Raw genomic sequence first — 22,803 nt, forward strand, 5'->3', positions numbered from 1 at the left:
ATCTAATGTGGAGTAGGGATTAGTTTATTATAGACAAAGCGTAAGAGTTTTTTAAACAAAATTTGTGACAAACAAGCTCGGAACATATTTTACAATAATTGCATTTATACTTTAATTTTTTTAATGAACTTTCTCACTGCTTGATCGGACGGTTGCACTTTATAAAAATATTCTTTTTTTTCAATAATCAATCGTTTTAGAATTATGCGCGATGGGTGAACGTCCTTAACGAAATATCTCGCAATTGATGCAGGTGTACTTGCAATGGTCGTGGTCGTGGCGAAGGTAGTCCTGGATGGAACCCATATGATGCTGAAACATGATATAATTTAAATGCGCCCCCAAAAATACCTATGCATTTTGTTTGTGGTTTAAGAGGTGATGGAGGGTGAAAAATAACATTATTTCAGAATTTTCGCTTCTAAAAGGGTAAAACAGGGGTGTTAAACAAAAAATTTGCCAAATTCTTGACAGTACAGTTATGTGAATAGCATCATTAAATTAATAATTAATTAAATGCTCGTTAGTTTCCGCAATAATCGACTGTCTCAAGGTAAATGGGGCGCCCTGCAAGAAATTATTAACTCACGAAAGAAATGACCGCTACACCCCAATTAGTCTCGCTTATGCCAATAAATCATCACCTGAAACTGATATCTTTGCTAGCCATAAATACGGCCAGGAAAACAATTTTTGCACTATTTTCTTTCAATTTTGCAAAAATTCTTCCGTTCTCCTGGTGATCTGATAACTAATTATTATGCTTCGTATTTTAAATTCCACATCCAATTCAATGAGAGAACATTCGGTTCTCTGTCCAGGTCTGGGACAAATCGTTTTTGGTCGACTTTCGAGGCAAGACTATACAGCGGTGGCCATTTGAAAACGAAACAGAGCCTATTTTCGGGACTTCAAAACATTTACGAAAAAATCCTCGGACCCGTCAATTTTTGATTCAAAGGGGAACCATTTTTTTTGCTAGTTTCGTCCCCCTGAGGGCAAAGCCATAGCGGGGATGACAAGCGCCTCCAAAATTTTAAATCGAATGGGGGGTCGAGTGATGCCTAATTTTGAAGGTATTTTTATTAAGTTTTAAATCAATTTTATTTTAAGTGCATAAAGCTAAAATCGATCATGTAAATGTTGAAAATGTTAACTTTCGACTTCCGCACAAGAATACAGGTTTTGTTCAAACCTTTCCCGTACATTTTGAAAAACTTCTGGGGTTATTTGACGACATTCATCAATTATTCATTGCCGCAAGTTGTCTAATGATGTTGGTTGACTAGCATAAATTTTAGTTTTTAAATGGCCCCATAAAAAAAAATCTAACGGACTTAAGTCCGGGGAACGAGAAAGCCATTCAACAGCTCCTCTTCTTCCAATCCATTGTCCTGGAAACGTTTGGTCCAAATATTGACCAACCCTTGCAGCATAGTGGGGTGGCGCATACCATCTAGCTGATATTCTAGACGATTATCCAAGTACTTGTTGTTATTTTCTAGTATCTCCACTAATGCTGGATGAATCTTATTTTCTAATTACTCCAGGTACATCTCTCCTGTTAAATTCCCAGGTAAAAAGAAGGGGCCTACGATATGGTTACCAAAATGCCAGCCCAAAGATTCAATTTTTCGAGATGTTGTGTATGCACCTCACGAAATATTCTGGGATTTGAATCAGCCCAGTAGCGATAATTGTGACGATTTACAGTACCGTTTAGGAAAAAAAAGCATTCGTCAGAAAAACATACATTAAACGGAGACAAAATTTCTTGTATTTATTGATGTATTACTTTTGTTATTTAACTGATACAATTACAAGCATTTTTCTTTCAATTAAAAATTCCGTTCTTAAATTTCTACAATATCTGCACAAAATAAGTACAACATTACTTCCTTAACGATTGCTTTTTTATTTTTCGGGAATTCCCTCCATATTCTTTCGTAAAAGTGATGGTTTTTCTGCATCCTAGGTTACTTCTTTACACTTACATAATTCCCTAGTTTTTCGAAAATGATCTTACATTTTTGAAAGGTTATCAAATCACTTTTCCAGAACATCCTGCAATTTTCTACACATTTGTCAGTTATTCCCCCAAAATTAGACCAATTTTAATCAAATTGTTTATTTACTTCACCTTCAAGCTAAACTTTCTATGCAACGATCCGATCAACCCCTCTGAATTGGCCACAGTACATTTTATGGGCAAACGATTTCTTCATTGTTTGCAAATTGCCATTTCCCAAGTTTTTTTTCTATATTTTACTGCTTATCGCTCAAAATATTTTTTTAATTCTTCACAAGACCTGTATTTCTCATATTTCTCAACACTTTCCTATACGAATGGTGAGAATGTCGTCCGTGACCAACCCCTCGGGATTGCCCCCGATTCACGCTAGGGGACAAAAATGTTTGCTAAAAATGTATTGTGTTTATAGCATTCTTGCCGCAAAGACGTAATGCAGTTGAGGTTAGAACCAGACGATGGTGTAAATTAAAAATTTCATTCTCCAATTAATTCCCACTGTCGACTTGTACGTTTGTTGTACGTCCGGGTAATTTACATAAATTTGCCACCAGTTCCTTGTGGGTATTATATAAGCGTTTAATTTAATTTTTCCAATTCCCCTAAAACGAAAATCCGCACATCTCTTCCTTTTATTTTAAATTCCTCCGAAATTACACGTACAATACAAACACAAAATAAGAAGAGCAAAACCGTAACCGGCAGCTCGCCGTATTTATTAAGCGAGACGGAAGATACGTAGGGCCTACTAGTTGAAGCGGCAGTTATGACGAGTTATATTATTTATTTTCTTTAAGGGTGTTAGCAGAAATATTTGGTAGTATGAGTACTTGGAAACCTGTTTGGCCTTTTATTAAAGTTTAAAGACCTCTGGGTCAAGTTAGGTTATTTGGACACGCAACATACACAACTTTGAAAATCCATTAAATAATTTTTGGCGCGTTTGCGATGTACCTACAGGAACTCTGGGATTATTAACATTCTTGGCGCCCTATTCTTTAATGAAGCGACAAATTCAACCATTCGGCTTTTATTGTTATACTAGGCGAATTCGTATTAGTCGTATTTAGAAGACTATCCTAGTTAAGTTTGCCGTCCTTAACGAATTGCAAGACGCTATTTGCTATTATTTCTTTTTGAACTATTAAGCGGACGATTTTTAAACGATTTGCATTTGACATCAAACCTTTGACATAATAGGCAATGATTGATGAAGCAGAAGCAAAACTATCAATTCAATATTTATTGGACGCCAAAATGGTAAAAGTCTTTATAAATTATAATTAAAATGCGACTTTTTCTTCGCTTTTCTTTAGTATCCCCTTCATCCACTCCTCACCTCCTCCTCCGCTTATTCTAGATTTTTCTTCTTCTTGTCTCCATGTCTCTTTCCTTCTCTCTTCATTTCTCGCTATTGTTCCAATATTTTTTCTTCCCTCCCACAAATATTTTGGTAACCACTCCCTCACTCCCTTATTAGCTCTTTATAACTACCACTTCCGCGTTCGCTCTCTATCTTCACCCTCCGTTGTTGTACTTGTGCATCCAGACCCCTTTTTGCCAGCTCATTTTACATCTTTTACCCTACTCCTCTCCTCAACACGTCCGTATTCATTTCTTTCGTAATATTTTCCTCTTTGTTCTTAGCATATTCCTGCTGCGCTATCCTTATCTTTTCCGTTTTTGTTTCTTCCTCGTCTCGTTGCTACCACCCTATTTTGCCTTATTTGCGCATTTGCCCCATTGTTTCTTTGCATTTCGTAGGTACCCCAAACATTTAATTTCTGTTACCTCTTTTATTCTTTCTTTCCCCCATTTCTATTCTATCTTCCTTTTCCTTCCACCCCCCTTCGCTAATCTCATCATCTACGACGTTTCTACATTGGGCTCTATTCCTTTCCCATACCTTTCCATCCTGGATCTGTATTAATACTTTCTCCACGTCTCTTAAGTAGAGATTAAATAAGGTTGGGTTGTTTGACATGTCCAAAACATTTCAGACTCCTTTCTCTTAATTCTTACCCTCAACATTGTCTCTCCATATTCTCTCATATTCTTGGCAATTTCCCATCTTCCATACATGTTCCCAGTCCACTCTTTCAAACGCTGCCATGAGAAAGGCCCCTTCTTTTCCAATGCAGTCGATCGTTTCCCTCTCTTTTCTGAAGTCCATCTGTGTTTCCTCCCACATCCTCTTCTCTTCCAGTTCTCTTTCTAGTCTTTCATTCAGTATCATCAGTATATTCTATACGCCCGCCGTAGTTATTATAGTAATCCCCTATAATTTCCCACACAATCTTTGTTTCCTCTTTTGAAGATCCTTTCACGTCTCTTCCTCTCACTTCCCTTTTTCTTCAGTCTTTTTATTATTGCTCGATCTCCTCCTCCATAGCATCCTCTTTCTCCTGCGTTACTTGTAGTACTTTGACAAAATGTTGTTTCCATTCCTCTCACTTGCTCTATTTTTCCTTTCCCCACCTTCCTAGATCTTTTTCTGTTTATATTCCCTGATTTGCTCTTCGTATTCTATATTTTTCTCCATCTTTTTTCTTTACATTTTCTTTTGGAATTTTTCTGTTTTCTCACCTCCTCTGTACTCTCTTTATTTCACCACTTGTTTCTGTTTTTTCCCTTCCTTTCAGTTATTTGTTTCTACGTTATTACTTTTTTAATACTCTTCTCTATATTATCACACTTCTTCCCTGGATTCCTTCCAACTTCTTCTCCTTGTTTCTCTAGTCTCCCTCTATACAGCTCCATCGTGTATCTTGTCCATATCTGTATCTCTCTTAGTCTTTGCGTCTTTTCATTCGTGATCATCTTATCTTCCCTTTTAGACTCAATTCCATCTGGTCTGATTTCAGTATTTTTTCATTTACTAGTGTATTCCTCTTTCACCATATTTCCCTTGAAAATTCTCTAGGTTTCTCTGATAATTCCAGTAACACTGCTCCCTCTTTGTTGGACTCTTGATTTTATATCTTGTGGTCCTCTTCCTATCTCTACCCGTTTTTCTTTAATTTCTGTTCTGGAATTAAAATCTCCCGATATTAGCCGCTCCTTTTATGTACCCTATTTTCTATTTGATTTTTTAAGTCCTTTACTTCTTCCCTGTTGTATATCGTTATCACGCTCATTTTCTTTCCCTCCACTTCCATTCGTCTGACCGGTATCCCGTCCCCTTCTTTCGTTTCATCCCCCCATTTCCTTATCCTTTTTTTACTGCCTTTATACTGTCCCTCTTCGCAAATTGGTCATTCGGAATCATGTTCTTTATTTTCTTCCAATTGATTTGTTCTATTCATGATTCTACCATCCCCACAACCTCATATCCTCTTATACAAACTCCCAAAATTGAGCGTCTTTACAAGCTGCCCCCGCTACATTCCAGAATTTTTTCATGTGGCCCTTCTCCTTTTTTAATTCGTTTTTTTCTTTTCTTCTGATGTTTGTGTCTGTACCCCCCTTCCCCTCTACCTCCTCTCTCTATCATCCCTCGGCATTTTTTAAAAATCAACAAAAATGTGCTATTGGTTGCGTTTTATCAGTCCACTAGTCCGTCTGTCCAGACCCACTTCTGTCGCGTTGAACTACTTTTAGGGGAATATGGTCCAAATGGCCAAGAATTTTGTTTTCTTAAGGGAGGAGGGGGGCACAAATTATTTCCTGAAATACTGTTTGTGAAAGTTATACGTGTATAAATTTTACACGCGACAAACAATCGGTCTCATATTCTGCATGCGCATGCCCTTAGTGGCGCCAAGTAAAACTTCTGAAAATTGAGAGGGGGGGGGGTGAACACACGTTCTACCCTTCATGGAATTCTAATGAAAGGTCTCGTCGAAATGAATTATGATTTGTACAAACTGTAACTTTCCTCTGCGACTCCTTTTCACGATCTGTGGCTGACAGGTGAAAGGGGTGGGGGGGAGAGAAATGGATTTAATTAAAGGTCTCAAGGACTATTCTCCACCGGCCTTCTTTCTTACCCCTTATCAAAATAGGGGGTTGCGGTACTCTAATGAAAGGTGGTTGGTACTACCTTCATGAAGTGCTGCTTCCTGGCCTCTATTTCCATATCTCTCTCACTAAATGCGTTTTCCTCCTTTCCTCTGTTCTTTCAAAGGTCTTCTGTTTTTATTTCCCTGTTGTCTTCTTCATATTCTTTTAGTGTCTTCACCTTTTTTTTCTTAGATATTCTTATTAGCCTAACAGATTGCCATGTTGACGCCAGAATCGAAAGAGTAGCTGTGCTAGGTTCCAATTACGATTTTTTGGAGCTTTATTCTCACCAGAGCTCTATTTAGTGATTTTTTTTCTGACTGGAGTTAGAACCTATTGTTAAAATAATCAATCATTCCAGCAAAGTAAGACTATGATCAGTAATATATCTTTAAATCCAGGGTTCCTTCGATGCTCCAGGGGTTAGCCCCATTTCAAATTTTGTGGCTCTCGAAACTTTCTTCTCTTTACGTATCCTCCTCCCCTAGGTAAACGGAACCTTTTTATGGGTGTGATGATTTTTTAAAAATATTACCATTGCAAAAAGTGGTAAAACCGTCGCACACGCACGAATGGCTAAAGCGTATTTAAATTTTAACTGATGAAACAATGGAATTAACTCGATCTGCAATAGATATACAAAAAAGTTAACTTGAAATTTTTACCATTTGTGGGAGATTTATTTATTTTTTCAACGTTCCAATGTTGGAGAGAGGCGGGAAGTTGAATGAACTAAGGGCACGATTAAAAACAGTTCAAAAGAGACACAAAATTGGATATTGTGGACCCTACCTATTTCTCAATATCTATGCACTGACAACCTTAACATCATCCCCATCGATGCTCTCTCCCTTATGCGCGATGCTCGCAGATTCCTTCAGTTGAATGTCGGAAAGCAAAGGTCCGTCCGGATACGGATCCGAACCGCACTTCGACTCGCTCCTCGAGCTCTTGAAAATTTCCGATATTATCTTCGGCTTACTCTTCGACTCCGCTTTCGGCAACGGCGGATTGTAGTGGCACCCGTTGCACGTTTGATAACCGTAATTCCCCGTCTCGTAACCCTCCTGATTACCGTACCGGTACGCCTGGACTGTGGACGACGCCAAACTGGAATTCGACTGAGTCAGTCCCGTTTGTATTAAGATATGTAAGGAACTGGCGGTGTCCCTGCTGGGTATCGTGTCGGGATAGTCGCATTCCTCTACAATTTCCTCTTCACTGTACCTAAAGCTTGAGAGGGTTACTCGCTCAAAGAGCAGGGTGGAATATTTACCGGTCCGGGGGATTGTGAATAAGCGCGCACTGGTCACTTACGGAGACCACGAGGCCGGGATCGATGGCTGCGCTAGGACTCTTCTTGCTGCCTTGTTGCACTTCGACCACGAAAACCCCGTTCCGAGCGCTCGGCGAGTACTTCATCGTCGTTTCTCTACTGTCCTCTTGGATATCCTAGAAATGTGCCAAAGTATGAATACCTCAAAATGAGTGGAGGCAAAAACTCACGTTTCGTTCTTCCGTTTCGACGATGAGGTGATTATTTTTAAGGGTCATCGTGATGATGCTGCCGTTCGTGCTTGAGTGACTAGTGCTCTTGATGCCATTGGTGACCGTCGTTATACCATCGCAAATTTCCATGTCGCCACCCGGTATTGATAATCTCGTTTCTGTACATTTTAACTGAAACAAGTTAAAAGAATTAGCTAGAAATCATAATGTGTAATTAATTGTACGCAGCTAATTCTTCTTAAGTGTCAGGTGTCCTGTCACGGTCGCCAAAATGTCTCGAATTCTCTAAGAACGCCACCCTTGATCTCTTAAATTGAAAGATATTTACACCTTTTTTCTATAGGTCAATTCAAAAAACACTTTATTATTTACAACTGCCATTGACAATGAACACATTCGCGACAGATAACTTCAATATTTTATTCTACATGTCCTTTTCTTGGTAATTGCAAGTTTTTTTAACTTTTGTAACTATAGCAACACAATTCTTTGTCCAACATTTGTTAACTTTAGAATGCGCTGTTAAATATCGGGATATGATTACAAAATCAGGAAAGGGTCTCTTTGTAGAAGTGGTTGTTAGGTTTTACCATGACATGTTACTTATAAGAAGGGGTAGTTTAATAATTTCTGTTGTTTTGTAGGGTTCTGCATGTCCCTCATAATTGGTTTATACTGTTTTCAATGCGCCTTATATGCATTTTACATTTTTATGAATTCACAATTGGGTCAGAGGATTAAAGTGCGAAGGTCCTTCATTTATTAACCCATTTTTCTGGATCGATAAGAATTCCACCGAATTTGTTAATAATAAACAATGTTTCGCAATCGAAAATACAAATTAGATGCATGCATAAACGGCGAGCATAAATTCTAGTGACCTTAAGCACTTATACGCGCGTTATTTGCATTTAATTGACAAATTTGAAATGTAATTTTTACGTCTTTCATCTCATTATTGTGCTTTAGTGGCCATCAATTGAATAAGGACAGTATTCAGGTTGTAACGGAAGAGTTGCAGACACGATTTAAAAGTGCAACGGTTTGAAATGAGGACACAAAATACGCCAAGGCCATAATGTTTGCCTGCCTAGTTTTTAAGGTTTTTAATTTGAATATCTGCTTGTTGTTCATTGGCGACAGTGGGAGCCTCGTTTAAAGAAAAGGGGTAAAGTGAGAAGGGGCAAACCAAAAAAGTTAAGTGGCCGCATAAAAAGGATCAAATTATCAAATTCTTATTTATTAGCAGAACAAAGTACATTCAACTGCATAGGAGAGTGCATAGCCCGGGTCACTGCAACGAATCGAAACTAGAATTTTTGAATGCGTTTCGGAACACGTCACCTACGTTCGTCTCCGTCTGTTCGACGTTCCCAAATTGATTAAATATAAAAACCGCCAGAATTTCGCTAACCCCTTCCTTCTTCTATCATATGCACTTGCTCGCAACTTCGTAGCGTAACTTGACTTTGGGAAAGTCAAATTGCAATCATTTTTAAATATCTTGGGGCGTATCATGATCATCTGTTGTTCTCTAACGTCGTTCGAGATCCTCGAGATGGACAAGGAGGGCGATGGCGTGCAGAAAAATAAACAAGTGCAAATGACTGGTGAATAAACCCAGACTTGTTTTGAATATTATGCCGCTATCTATGCAATAGGTAATAGCGACTAGACGAAAAGTGTCAAATTTATTTATAGCGCGCGCTAGACTTTTGCCATGTTTATGGTTCAAGGATAACGTTCTATCGAATACATTTTATATTGTTGTAGGTCGCCGTCGTCTGGTGCAACTTTAAATATTCATTCATGAACGGAAATTATACTTACGGTATAAAACGCTATTAGAGGTTTTATGTTAATTTCAAATTTACCCAAAGAAATTACCATTTATTTTTGAAACAAATCTAAATTTCCACGTTATTTTCAGTAATTTTGCAATTCTAATTAAAGTTGTTGAAATTCAACATTTATTTACTTCGGACAATTGACTCAAATGCATCTTTTCTGGAAAGGATGCGGCTGACTGTTCAATACAATGAGAGGGGTGTAACTGTTGTCGTACACAAAAATATTTTGTTTCTTTAATTGATTATCTTTAAATGGTCCAAAAGCATTCCTACAAATGTGAATTTAAGTACCATCCCTCGCTATTTTGTAATGAATGAACTTTTTTAGGAATTCTCTCTTACTTATTATTCTCATATAAAATGAGAGGGGTGTAACTTTCGTCGTACATAAAAAATTCATGTTTCTTTAAATGATTATCTTTAAATGGTCCAAAAGCATCCCCATAAATGTGAATTTAAGGACCAGCCCTCGCTATTTTGAAATGAATGAATTTTTTTAGGAATTCTCTCTTACTTATTATCCTCATATACAATAAGAGGGGTGTAATTTTGCCGTACATAAAAAATGTTTGTTTCTTTAATTGATTATCTTTAAATGGTTCACAAGCATCCCCATAAATTTGAATTGAAGTACCAGCCCTCGCTATTTTGAAATGAATTAATTTTTTTAGAAATTCTCTCTTACTTATTATCCTCATATACAATGAGAGGGGTGTAACTTTTGTTGTACATAAAAAATTCTTGTTTCTTTAATTGATTATCTTTAAATGGTTCACAAGCATCCCCATAAATTTGAATTTAAGTAGCACCCCACGCTATTTTGAAATGAATTAATTTTTTAGGAATTCTCTCTTACTTAATATTCTCATATGAAATGAGAGGGGTGTAACTTTCGTCGTACATAAAAAATTCTTGTTTCTTTAATTGATTATCTTTAAATGGTCCAAAAGCATCCCTATGAATTTGAATTTAAGTACCAGCCCTCGCTATTTTGAAATGAATTAATTTTTTTAGAAATTCTTCTTACTTATTATTCTCATATACAATGAGAGGGGTGTAACTTTTGTCGTACATAAAAAATTCTTGTTTCTTTAATTGATTATCTTTAAATGGTTCACAAGCATCCCATAAATTGAATTTAAGTACCAGCCCTCGCTATTTTGAAATGAATTAATTTTTTTAGAAATTCTCTCTTACTTAATATTCTCATATACAATTGAGAGGGGTGTAACTTTTGTCGTACATAAAAAATTCTTGTTTCTTTAATTGATTATCTTTAAATGGTCCAAAAGCATCCCTACAAATGTGAATTTAAGTACCAGCCCTCGCTATTTTGAAATGAATTAATTTTTTAGGAATTCTCTCTTACTTATTATCCTCATATACAATAAGAGGGGTGTAGCTTTTGCCGTACATAAAAAATTCTTGTTTCTTTAATTGATTATCTTTAAATGGTCCAAAAGCATCCCTATAAATTTGAATTTAAGTACTAGCCCTCGCTATTTTGAAATGAATGAATTTTTTTAGGAATTCTCTTTTACTTATTATTCTCATATAGAATGAGAGGGGTGTAACTTTTGTCGTACATAAAAAATTCTTGTTTCTTTAATTGATTATCTTTAAATGGTCCAAAAGCATCCCTACAAATGTGAATTTAAGTACCAGCCCTCGCTATTTTGAAATGAATGAATTTTTTTAGGAATTCTCTCTTACTTATTATCCTCATATACAATAAGAGGGTTGTAACTTTTGTTGTACATAAAAAATTCTTGTTTCTTTAATTGATTATCTTTAAATGGTCCAAAAGCATCCCTACAAATGTGAATTTAAGTACCAGCCCTCGCTACTTTGAAATGAATGAATTTTTTACAAATTCTTTCTTACTACTCAATAAATGAAAAATTGGATTTTGATTTGACTCTAACGAATTCGAAAAATTTGTAGAATATGATTAACCGTCAGGATCTCAAGACTTTTACGAATTTGGAAAATAGGATTAAAAGGAGAGAATAAGTGAAACTAAGCGCAAGAAGTAATTTCATTTGTTGCAATATTAAATGAATGTTGTTTTAGGAGGGTTGAACGTAGGTAGCTTCTGCTAGACCGAATTTGGGCGACTAATAAATTTAACGGCGGTACGATCGTCGGCAAAGGAAGCAAATTACGTTGAAAGACAATATCTCTTAATAAGGGCGGTCCGAAAGGTCGCGTCCAATTAGAGACTAACGACTTTTTGTTCTAAAAGCGCTAAATATTCGAATCGGCCAAATCAAAATTATGAACGACAATTTAGCTGGAGCATGTTTCCGCAATTACCTACATTGTAGGTAGTAGAGGGTTGCGCGTCGATTTACCGTCTCGTTTTAGCGTTGCTAATTTTCGCGAGTGTCGGATAAGGAGTGCGTTATATGACGTGGGGTGACGATTTAGGAAGCGACTAGTTTTTGGGAGTGAATGTCCGGACAAAGACCTGCATGACCAAATGCACCGAAGAATGCAATTCAGCTGCATTTCGATGGTGCATCGCCAATTGGCTTTTGCTATTATTCTACGTAGATTCGCCTTTCGGCCGAAAACTAAGTCGATTCATCATCGAATCGAAGAAATTAAAATTCGGCGCGAGTGCGCCTCGTGATAAAAAATAAATTGGGTAAGATATCACGTTTTGGAAAACAAAAAGACATTAGGATTTATTAGTTTTACGTCTTCATTTCGTAGTTTAGAAAATTTAGACGTCGGTCGGTGGGAATGTAATTTGTATTCGCTATGAAGTTTTATGCCCTACTTGATTAAACATTCTTCTAAGTTTCCGCCGGAAAATCGCAAATGAAAATCTAATTTCCCCGAATGCCTTTCATAAAGTTTCAACTTTTAGCGCGAAACTTTTTTTTCTCGCGATTTCATATGGTAAGCGCGGGGAAATTGTTATACATTGCAATTTGCATTTATTGGAAAATCGTGAAAATCGCGCTATAAGATTGCGATTGATGGGTTTTTGAAATGTGCCTCCTTCCGAACAGCTGCGCACAGCTGGTTGCATAACCCGAAGTTATGTAGCCAATTTTACTGGTATATTGAATATTTGTATTTCATGTAAGGGATGAGGGTTGGTATTTCGGCATATAGAAGGTAATCCCAATCGGGATTCCTGCAGACAAACTTCATATAACTTGAAATATTTCCCCCGGGAGGGTGAGAAAACTGAGCAACTACTACATTTTGATATCTTATTAGAGAACAATGTTACTCGCGTTACGCTTCTGGCAGGCATATGTCAAGTAACCACCTTTGCTGAGTTGAAGTGCTTTGTCTAGAAAATACCCATTTGTCCCCGAATCTGGAATTATATAGCATCTTAATGGAAGAGCAACGTAAATTAATTACGTGATTTATGTATGTAAAATTAATATTGTAACGGAAACGCTCCAGACATGACGTCGCCTTTGGCGCTCTGGAATTTTTGGAGAAGTTCGAGAAGTTGGAAGAAAATTCTAGAAATATTCAAGAGAAGTTCGAGAAGATGGAGGAAAATTCTAGAAAGATTATCGAAGAAGTCTCTAAATCAATTGAAGAAAAAGTTGAAGATAGAATTACGGAAGTTTCCAAAACATTTAAAGCAACATTCGTTGAGATTGAGCACAAGTATGAAGAGCTGCGCGAGCAATTCTTGCGACTGACTACGGAAGAGCGTACTAGTAGTGCCCCAGATGAATTACTGATGGACCGTCTTCTTGAGGTGCCACAGTCTACTCATTACAAGAAGGTCGACCCAGAAACAAATACAAGGGTAGAAGGCGACGTTCAGCAAGCCCGAGTAAAGCCACCTACTTTTGATGGTAAGATTCCTTGGACCACGTACGTTCGACAGTTTGAAGCAGCGGCTGCGGCAAATAAATGGACTCTTCAAGACAAAACTACAGCCCTGGTTCTTGCTCTGAGAGGAGATGCTCTGGATGTGTTGCGGGCCATCCCCGAGGATCAACAGAACTTCCAACAAATAGTAGCGCGACTCGAAATGCGATATGGCGATAAACACCTTCAGCAAGTTTACTATGCCCAAGTCAAGAACCGAATGCAGAAACCTGGAGAAAGTTTGCAGGAACTTGAAGCGGACATCGCTAGACTGATTCGATTGGCATACCCTACGGCACCGGAGAGTTTTCTTGATCAACTGGCTGTACATTTATCGATGCCGTTCGTGATGGAGATGCCCAGCAGGCTTTGAGACTGGCCGGGCACGACAAAATTGAGAAAGCTTTGGCCCATGCGTTAGAATTCGAAGCCGCCAAGAAAGCTAGTCATGGAAGTGCGCGAGTAAGTATGGTGGAACCTCGCAGTGAGAGCCGGGTAAGAACCATCGAAGAGGAAGGTGGCTTTGAAAGTTTTGAAGAAAAGGTCAGTAAAGTAGTGGAAGAAAAGGTCAGTACAGTAGTGGAAGAAAAGGTCAATAAAGCAATACGGTCACTGGCAAAGAAACGTGAACCACGATGTTGGAATTGCGGCGAGATTGGACACGTTCGCCGCAACTGCCAAAGACCATTGCAGCAGTCGGAAAACTAAGAAAGGTCGACAGGAAGGGGCTATCGTCGACCTGCAGAAACAAAGCCCCGATCTTCACTGTAAACATTACGTCGTCTAGAAAAGTTCTGAGTTTGTACATCGACGGCCGAGTTAATGGAGAAGACAGATCCTTGCTAGTAGACACAGGTGCAACAAGAACTATTGCAAGACCGGAGTTATTGAAGAATCATTCTCGGATCTCATCTTCGACTGTGCAGTTAAAAACAGCAACTGGTGAAAGAATAAAAACGCACGGAGAAATACAAATGTCTGTCACCATCGGAAAGATCACCATCAATCACCAGGTGCTAATTGCTGATATTTCTGATCAATTCATCTTGGGAATGGATCTTCTTAAGAAACTCCGAGCTGTGTTAGACGTGAAAAAGGGCGTGTTAAAGGTCGGCGATGAAGAACTCCCTTTCCATGAAGACAAAGAAGATGTCATCCGCCTGTTAACCACTCATGACGTCATTATACCCGGACTTAGTGAAAAAATTATAATGACCACTTTAGATGGATATTGTCGCCAGGGAAGCCTACGGATAGTCGAAGCACTAAACGAAAAGGAATTTCTAGTGGCTAGGGCTCTGGTAAAAGTTCAAAATGGCGTTCCGATTCGAATTATGAATTTGAAAGATAGTCCTGTTAAGCTAAGCAAACGAACTGTAGTTGGACAGTGTGTGCCCATCTCGGCTATTCGCTCTGTGAGATCGGAAAATCTATCTAAAGGAAAGTATCCAAGAGAGCTGATAGATATGGTCATTAAAAACACCCCAGATTTGGACAATAGACAACGACAAAAGGTGAAAAATATGCTTGTGGAATTCCGGGACGTGTTCGCGGTAAACGACCAGGACAAGGGAAAGACAAGCATAGTCACCTATAAAATAAATACTGGCAATTCCCAACCGATTAGACAACAGCCAAGGCGACTCCCATTGGCTAAACGAGACGAAGCGGAGGAGATTATTAGAGACATGAGAAAACAAGGTGTCATCGAGCCATCGAATAGTCCTTGGTCATCACCGGTAGTGCTTGTAAAGAAGAAGGATGGCTCCACAAGATTTTGCGTTGACTACCGTCTGTTAAATTCGGTCACCAAGAAAGATAGCTATCCACTGCCAAGAATAGACGACACCTTGGACACTTTATCTGGAGCCCAATGGTTTTCCACACTCGATCTAAAGAGTGGTTATTGGCAAGTGGGGATGGAATCGACAGACCGAGAGAAGACCGCGTTTTCTATAGGCTCTGGACTTTGGCAATTCACAGTAATGCCTTTCGGATTGTGTAATGCCCCCGCGACGTTTGAGAGACTTATGGAAGCAGTTCTAAGGGGACTAACGTGGCAGACATGTCTGGTATATTTGGATGATGTAATTGTCGTAGGAAAAACTTTTGAAGAACACCTAAAGAACCTGAGAGAGGTGTTTGGACGATTACGAGAGGCCAATTTAAAACTAAGTCCCAAGAAATGCTTTATGTTCCAAAAAGAAGTTAAATATTTGGGGCACATCGTATCTCGTGATGGTGTTACAGCTGACCCAGAGAAGATTATAGCGATTCAAGAGTGGCCGATTCCTGAGAACAAGCACGAGATTCGAAGTTTCCTCGGTTTGTGCACCTATTATAGACGATTCGTGAAAGGATTTGCCAACATTGCCAAACCATTAATAAAGTTGACAGAAGAGGGCAATGAGTACGAATGGAGTGAAGACTGTCAAAGAGCTTTCGAACATCTCCGGCAAGCTCTTACTAGCGCACCTATCCTTGGCTACCCCAGAAATGAAGGAAAGTTTGTGCTAGATACCGATGCCAGTAACACCGCCATTGGAGCTGTTCTCTCTCAATTGCAAGACGGACAGGAAAGAGTCATTGCCTATTTCAGCAAAGTACTGTCAAAACCCGAGAGGAATTATTGTGTGACTAGGCGAGAGCTCCTGGTTGTGGTAAAGGCATGCGAACATTTCCATAAGTACCTTTACGGCCGCAAGTTCCTGATAAGGACAGATCATGCAGCGCTAAAGTGGCTCTTGCAGTTCCGAAGCCCAGAAGGACAGGTGGCAAGATGGTTAGAACGTCTTCAGGAATATGACTACGACATTGAACACGGGGCTGGAAAAGTTCACAATAATGCAGACGCTTTGTCAAGAAGACCGTGCAAGGACAACTGCACACATTGTTCTAAAATAGAAGACAAGATTGGCCATCTGCGACGAACAACTGTAGAGAGTGAGGAGTGGAAGCCAAGCGAAATCAAAACGGCCCAAGAAAACGACCCAAGTATAAAATCTGTTCTGAATTGGATGCGCCACGGACAAAGACCAGACTGGCAAGACATTAGTGCCACAAGTCCTGAAGTAAAGAGTTATTGGGGCCAATGGAATAGCCTGACTCTGAAAGACAACCTGTTGTATAGGACCCTTGAAAGTGAAGATGGCACCGAATCGACGCTGCAATTAATAGTACTAGAAGCAAAGTGTCGGAAGTATTGCGAAAATTGCATGACGGCGCTTCCGGAGGACACTTTGGTATTACGAAAACGTTGCAAAGGGTACGTGAGCGATTCTATTGGGTCAACCGTAAAGAAGATGTCCGGCGATGGTGTCAAAAATGTGAGTTATATGCTGCTGGAAACGGACCAGTTTCCAAGAAGAAGGCACCCATGAGGCAGTATAACGTTGGTAGTCCGATGGAACGAGTTGCTATCGATATCGCAGGACCGTTTCCCGAGACAGATGGCGGAAATAAATATATCCTAGTGGCTATGGATTATTTCACAAAGTGGACTGAAGCTTACGCCATTCCAAACCAAGAGGCAGCAACAGTTGCAGAAGTGTTGGTAAAGGAGTTCTTTACACGTTTTGGTGTTCCTATAGAAATCCATTCAGACCAAGGAAGGAACTTTGAATCGGCTTTGTTCCAAGATGTTTGTCGATTGGTAGGAGCCAATAAAACAAGAACAACACCTTTGCATCCTCAGTCAGATGGAATGGTTGAGAGAATGAATCGAACGATGGGTAAAGAAAATAAATGACGTGATATATCGTATCAGAATGAACCACCGGAAACCGAAAGTTGTCCACATTAATCGACTCGTACGATATGCCGGATCCAACAACAACGAAGAAGTTCGAGGTATTCGAGAAGAAGAACACAGCTTTGGGATCGAGCCAAACTTTAACGATTTTATGTCAAATTACGCCCAGCGGAAGAAAGCTCGATTTGGCGTTACTCAGGAAATTTGTCAAAATATTTTTGAGCTTCCGGTTAACGTTTCCATCGCCCATTGTGTCGCTGAAGACCTTCGCATGGGTAGAGGTATAGCTTTCGTATTCCGGAAAAGATTTGGAAGAATGGACGAGTTGTTAAAGCAAAGACCACGAGTGGGTAAAGTACTGCGCTTGGAAGATAGTCAACGCTCTTTGTTCTACTTGGTTTCAAAGAAAACGTCAGAAGGCAAACCCACCTATGAAAACCTCTGGTCTGCTATAAAAAGCTTAAGGAAACTCATGGCATACTATGACATAAATAGCTTGGCGATCCCGAAGATTGGATGTGGTTTAGATGGGTTGGACTGGAAGATAGTGCGAACCATGATCGAAGTGATTTTTAGAAACACTAGCGTTCGAATTACAGTATGCTGCTTCAACCCACAGGGGACGACCGACAACTGCATCGATCTTGAGACTAAAGCTTCTCGAAAAATCTAGAGGGCTTATCATGTTTAACAGAAATCATAAGTCACATCCTCGCCAATGACTAATCTTTTATCGACTTGATGGCGCCCCAAAGGTTATTGCCAAATAAATTAAATCATATAAATTAAGCTTGAGTACCCCTCGCTAAAATGATTGTCAGTTTGTTTAATAAAGTATTTCGACTCCTTCAATTTTACGCCGTCCCTGTTTTTATTAGGCAAGTTCAAAAACAACGCGTCTCGTTACAAAGTTATAAAACATAAATTGGTAATAAAGCAGGCAGCACCTAACAAAAGTCAATCCTGAAGTTTACAAAACTGAATGCCTTCATTGGCAATTGCAATTTTTCTAAAGAGGTTAATTAAAAAGTATTGCGACCCCTATATTCGATTGAACAGGGTGTAGAAGAAAATGCGTATCGATTTCGAATCCTTATATTGTTTCTTAATTTACTTTCCGGGGATGTTTGCGTAGATTGAGTGCAGTTTTTATTGGTTTCTCTCGTTTCATTTCGCGAAGGGTGCTTAACGGTGTAATAAAATCGTGGAGAATAACACTCTATAGAAACCGCAAATTGAATTAAATTGATAATTTTCAAACGAGGGTTGGAATAGTATCTGATACTCGGTTGAAGTGCACGGGGTTAATTGAATTTTTCGAAAATGGAGACGCAAAAATCACGCTAAAACATCAGACTTTTCGAATGTGTGGGACGTGACATCGACATTTCTAAAACAAAGAGGCATTTGCGACATAAATTTACGCTGTAACTTATTTTGGATTTACGGAAATGGGTGATACCTATCGATTAGGTATTTCAGAAAATTTTAGAGAAAGGGTTTCGGCCCAAACTACTCTAACTTTTCATACCTTTTCCGACTGAGATAAGATCATGAAATGAAAAGACGCAAAGACGAAGGGAGAGACAGTTAAGGACAAGGAGAAGAAATTGGAGGAGAATATTACAAAAATCTATAACGCGGGAACAAATTACTGAAGTGGAAGGGAGACAAAAAAGAAAAGAGTAGTACAGAAAAGAGAAATAGACATAGAGAAATGATGAGAGGCGAGAGAAGACAAAGGAACATGTATAGAAAAAAGATGGAGAAACAAAAATACTACCAGCAAATCATGGAATTAAAACAGAAAAGTATATTTGGAAGGTGATAAACAGAGAAAATAAGTAAAATTAGAGGAATGGAAATAACATTTACAAGAAAAGCAGGTAGGAAGACAGGAGGGTGAAGGAGATGAGACATCGTAACAGATGAAGAAAATGATGGGAAGAATGGAAAGGTATTGGGAAAGTAGTTAAATGTAGAAAGATGTTGTGATTTGGGAAGGGGGATGGAAGGAAAAGGGAGATAGAATGGAAATGAAGGGGAACAAGACTAGAATAGGTAAAAGAAATTAAATATTTAGGATACTAAATGCAGAGGGAGAATGAGGCAAATGAGCAGATAAGAGAATTAAAAGGAAAAAGCGGGTGGTGGTGAAACAAAAATTGAAAAGATAAGGATAGCGTCGAACGGAAGAGAGGAGTGGGAGAAAAAATAGAAAATGGGCTGGTAAAAAGGGATCTCGAAGAAGATAGGAAGCGGACGCGTAGTGGTAGTTATAAAGAGCTGATAAAGGAGTAGCTACCGTGGGAAGGAAGGGAAAATATTAAAACAATAGCCAGATTCAGATGAGAAAATAAAGAGAGAAAGAAAGAGAAGTGGAGACAAGGAAAAAAGAAAATGTAGATTATGCGGAGAGGAAGACGAGGACATAGAACACATGCTATGGAACTGTACGGAGGTGGGAATGACTGGAAGAGGTAGAAATGAGGTGCTGGATATTAAAGAAAAGAGAAAATCGTATATTAGTTATAATTATATTGTAAAAATCTCTTATTCTGCTGGTCAGATCTTTATGGCTATAAATTTTTTGAATTCTAAGGCCCAACGTTTATGGGAAATTTTCTTTTTCTGGCCGACCTACAACAACACTTGTCCTTGCTCAATATCTTGGTTTGGGGGATACATACCCTTCGAATTGATGGCCTTGCCTCTTTTTCTGGAAGTTAAACCTTGATGATTATACATTCTACGACAACCTGGGTCCTTGGTCAATGGTAAAGGGAAGGTTATGGTCTTGTGGTTACATTCTCTTCGAATGGATGGCTCTACCTCTCTTTCTGGTGGTTAGACTTTGATGACTATACATTTTTTGATTCTAAGGGACAAAATTGGTTGGAAATTTTCTTTTTTTGGTCGATATACAACAACCCTTGTCTTTGGTCAATTTTAAAGGGGAAAATAATGGCCTTGGGGTTACATAGATTTAGAATTGAGGGTTGATGACTATGCTTTTTTGGATTTTAAGGGCTAACATTTATTGAAAATTATCTTTTTCTGGTCGATCTATGACAACCTTTGTCCTGGCACAATTTTACAGGACAAGTAAAATGGTCTTAGGGTTACTTGCTCTTTCAATTCATCGCTCTATCTCTGTCTCTGGTGGTTACATCTTGATGATTATATTTGTTTTTGGACTCTGGAGACCAAAATTTTTTAGCCATTCATTGGCATTGTGCTATAGTCACGTAAATAGAAACCTTCAAAATTTGTAGAATCTAAATAAATTACAGAACCTACTGAGAATCTGCGGCATCTTCGTGCATGCAGAACCGACAGGATCTACAAAATCATAAAAGGTTCGGTCGATCTGAGACAATTTTTTTTCGGGCAAAAAAGTAGCCTTCCTTTTTTACCAAAAATCGACTGCACCAAAATTTCTCGGGAAAACACTTTTTCTTATTAATTTTGGTGCGTAGAATCCAAAACGATTCGTACTTTTTCGATTAGACTTCCCAATCAAAAGTTATGGACTAGAAACCAATTTCGAAAGAAAATTCAAAGGGCTGTAACTTTTGAATTACCTAGTAGCCCAATCTTGGAACTGTTTGAAATTATGGATTCTACAGGTAAGGAAAATTTAATGTGTACCGCTTCATATGAATGGTGAATTAGATTTGAATCATTGAGTTTAGTGATAAGCGAGTATTAAAGTGAGCATATTTAGAAAATCGTACACTGTTGCCGGGATTACGGGGGCCCCGGTTAGCTACGATGTTGCGTAGAACCCTATAGAGTTTTTCTTTAAATAATGCTTGTCAGTGGGCTCCAAAATGGCGGACAAGCTTACGGGCTAATACAAATAAGTCAGCTGTATTATATATATATTGTCGCTATAACTCCAATAATAAGAGGAAAAATTAGCGTCTGTAGGGTAGTTGGAATTTCACTTCTTCATGTGTGCCCATAAGTCTACATAGTTATTTCTTCGAGAATTTTACGCAAACTTTGAATGCGGTCGAGGTATGTAAATACAATCTTCATTAGTAGAAGAATGGCTGATTTAGTGACTAATAAAATGGCGACCGATCCAAGATGGCGCACAACAAAATGGCGGGATTAGAGACTAATAAAATGGCGACCGATCCAAATTGACAGATTTAGTAACTAATACAATGGCGACGATCCAAGATGGCGGATCTAGTGACTAATTAAATGGCGACCGATCCAAGAGGGCGTCCAGCAAAATGGCGGAATTAGAGACTAATAAAATGGCGACAGATCCAAGATGGCGCCCAACAAAATGGCGGACCACACCGCTCATTGGCTGCGCTAAAGGCTCCGCCTACCGTAACCCCATTGACCAAGGGGGGGGGGCATAGGAGGGCGTGCTCGTCTCTGATTGGTGTGACGTCACTTCCTGATCCAAAAGTCACATAGGTCTTCTACTTTCATTATCCCGAAAATGTCCATACAACAAGAGACAATTTGTACGAGTGTAAGTCACAAAAGGATTCAATTTGTTTACCCCGAAAGCGATCAGGTTTTCAATTTTTTTTGGAGGGAGCCCTTTTCGAGAGAGGACCATACTATTTGTAGCCTAAAGAAAAACACCGATATCTACAAGTGAAGTTACTTTAATTTTTTTGGATAAGGTATTGGTCGGTTATCTGTAAGAATAGTTATAAAAAAATTATTGTTTAAATTATTTGATAATCGAATGGTTAATAAATGTAAATGATTTAATTAAACAATTTACTAGATTTTTCTAATATATTACTTAATTAGTAGGCCAATTTTGTTAACCCTGTGTTATCAAAAGGCATTAAATATATTTGAACAACAAAATGTAATTTTTTATTTTATACAAGTAATCCCATAGTGGGGTATAGTACGACATAATTTTCCAATTGCGGCACGTGCCGTCTGTTAGGGTGATCACTCGCTTCAAATTAGGTCAATGCATAAAAGAACGAAAATTTGTCTCGAGCATTTCGCCCTTATATTATATTAATATATTTTTTCATTTCGGGAACCGAGGGGGAGACTTAAAAAGACGAATTGTACGAAACATAATCCTTCGAAAATAATTTTTGCAATTTCGCCCCTCAGTAATTCAAAACCGCACAATATTTTGCGACCTAGAAAGCATTCAATGGAAACAGAAAATATCTGCTAAGTACATAAAATCTAACTAACGTCAGGCCGCTATTACCGTAGTTTGATTACTCTCTTTACGTCGAGATCCCCCAAAGGAATAGAGCGAAAAACTTACTTGATCACTATTGAGGAGATGGGAGCATAGGGGTCTAGGTTCTGAACTCTCCTCTCTCTGGAGAATGTCACCATCGTAATTATTGCACTCTCTGAATCTTCTATATTTCTTCCAGAGTATTCTGAAAAGGAAATTTCATTTTGAATACGTCTCGTTAACGGCCATTATGCGTAGATACGTAACGTTAACGTATCTGATCAGATTTTGTCTTTTATAACGACATCGTTTGAGCACGTTAATGAGCTTTTTTTTAATGCGGGGGTTTGACCCAATTGCATCAGTAGTAGTGCTCTTTTATCGGTACCGAGTTTTCAAATGAATTTGATTTTATGGCAGCGAAACAGGCTTAATTAATTGCCGTCATGGAGATGAAAGGGCGATCGATTGGAACTGAAACGCATTTTGCCAACTTTTCCGAAAACTCGGCAAAAGTATAATAAAACTTGCTCCGGATCATCACTATAGCTCGTATTTATTACCGGAAAGGCGAACAGAACTATTTTTTTTTTTACTATTTTTACCCGTTGTGCGTAAA

At 38.6% G+C, this 22,803-nt stretch overlaps 2 protein-coding genes across 4 annotated transcripts in view; one reads left to right on the plus strand and one right to left on the minus strand.

The window, feature by feature from the left end:
• Positions 1 to 22,803, plus strand: part of LOC116177573 (broad-complex core protein) — a 312,257-nt gene that overhangs the window by 26,321 nt on the left and 263,133 nt on the right. The gene's annotated exons all lie outside the window — the stretch shown is intronic.
• Positions 206 to 22,803, minus strand: part of LOC116177574 — a 44,800-nt gene continuing 22,202 nt past the window's right edge. The window contains exons 4-8 of one of the 3 annotated variants that reach the window (XM_031496585.1): positions 22,269 to 22,389; positions 7,538 to 7,711; positions 7,308 to 7,483; positions 6,824 to 7,252; positions 206 to 312 (exon numbers count right to left, since the gene is read on the minus strand). In XM_031496585.1, coding sequence (XP_031352445.1) covers positions 6,838 to 7,252; positions 7,308 to 7,483; positions 7,538 to 7,711; positions 22,269 to 22,389 — 886 coding nt within the window. In that variant the 3' untranslated portion in view covers positions 206 to 312; positions 6,824 to 6,837. Of the gene's footprint in view, positions 313 to 6,823; positions 7,265 to 7,307; positions 7,484 to 7,537; positions 7,712 to 22,268; positions 22,390 to 22,803 lie in introns of all 3 variants that reach the window. The other 2 variants (XM_031496583.1, XM_031496584.1) reach the window with 2 other exon arrangements.

This window comes from Photinus pyralis, unplaced genomic scaffold (assembly GCF_008802855.1).
Source record: "Photinus pyralis isolate 1611_PpyrPB1 unplaced genomic scaffold, Ppyr1.3 Ppyr1.4_LG8, whole genome shotgun sequence".
Classification (NCBI taxonomy): domain Eukaryota; kingdom Metazoa; phylum Arthropoda; class Insecta; order Coleoptera; family Lampyridae; genus Photinus; species Photinus pyralis.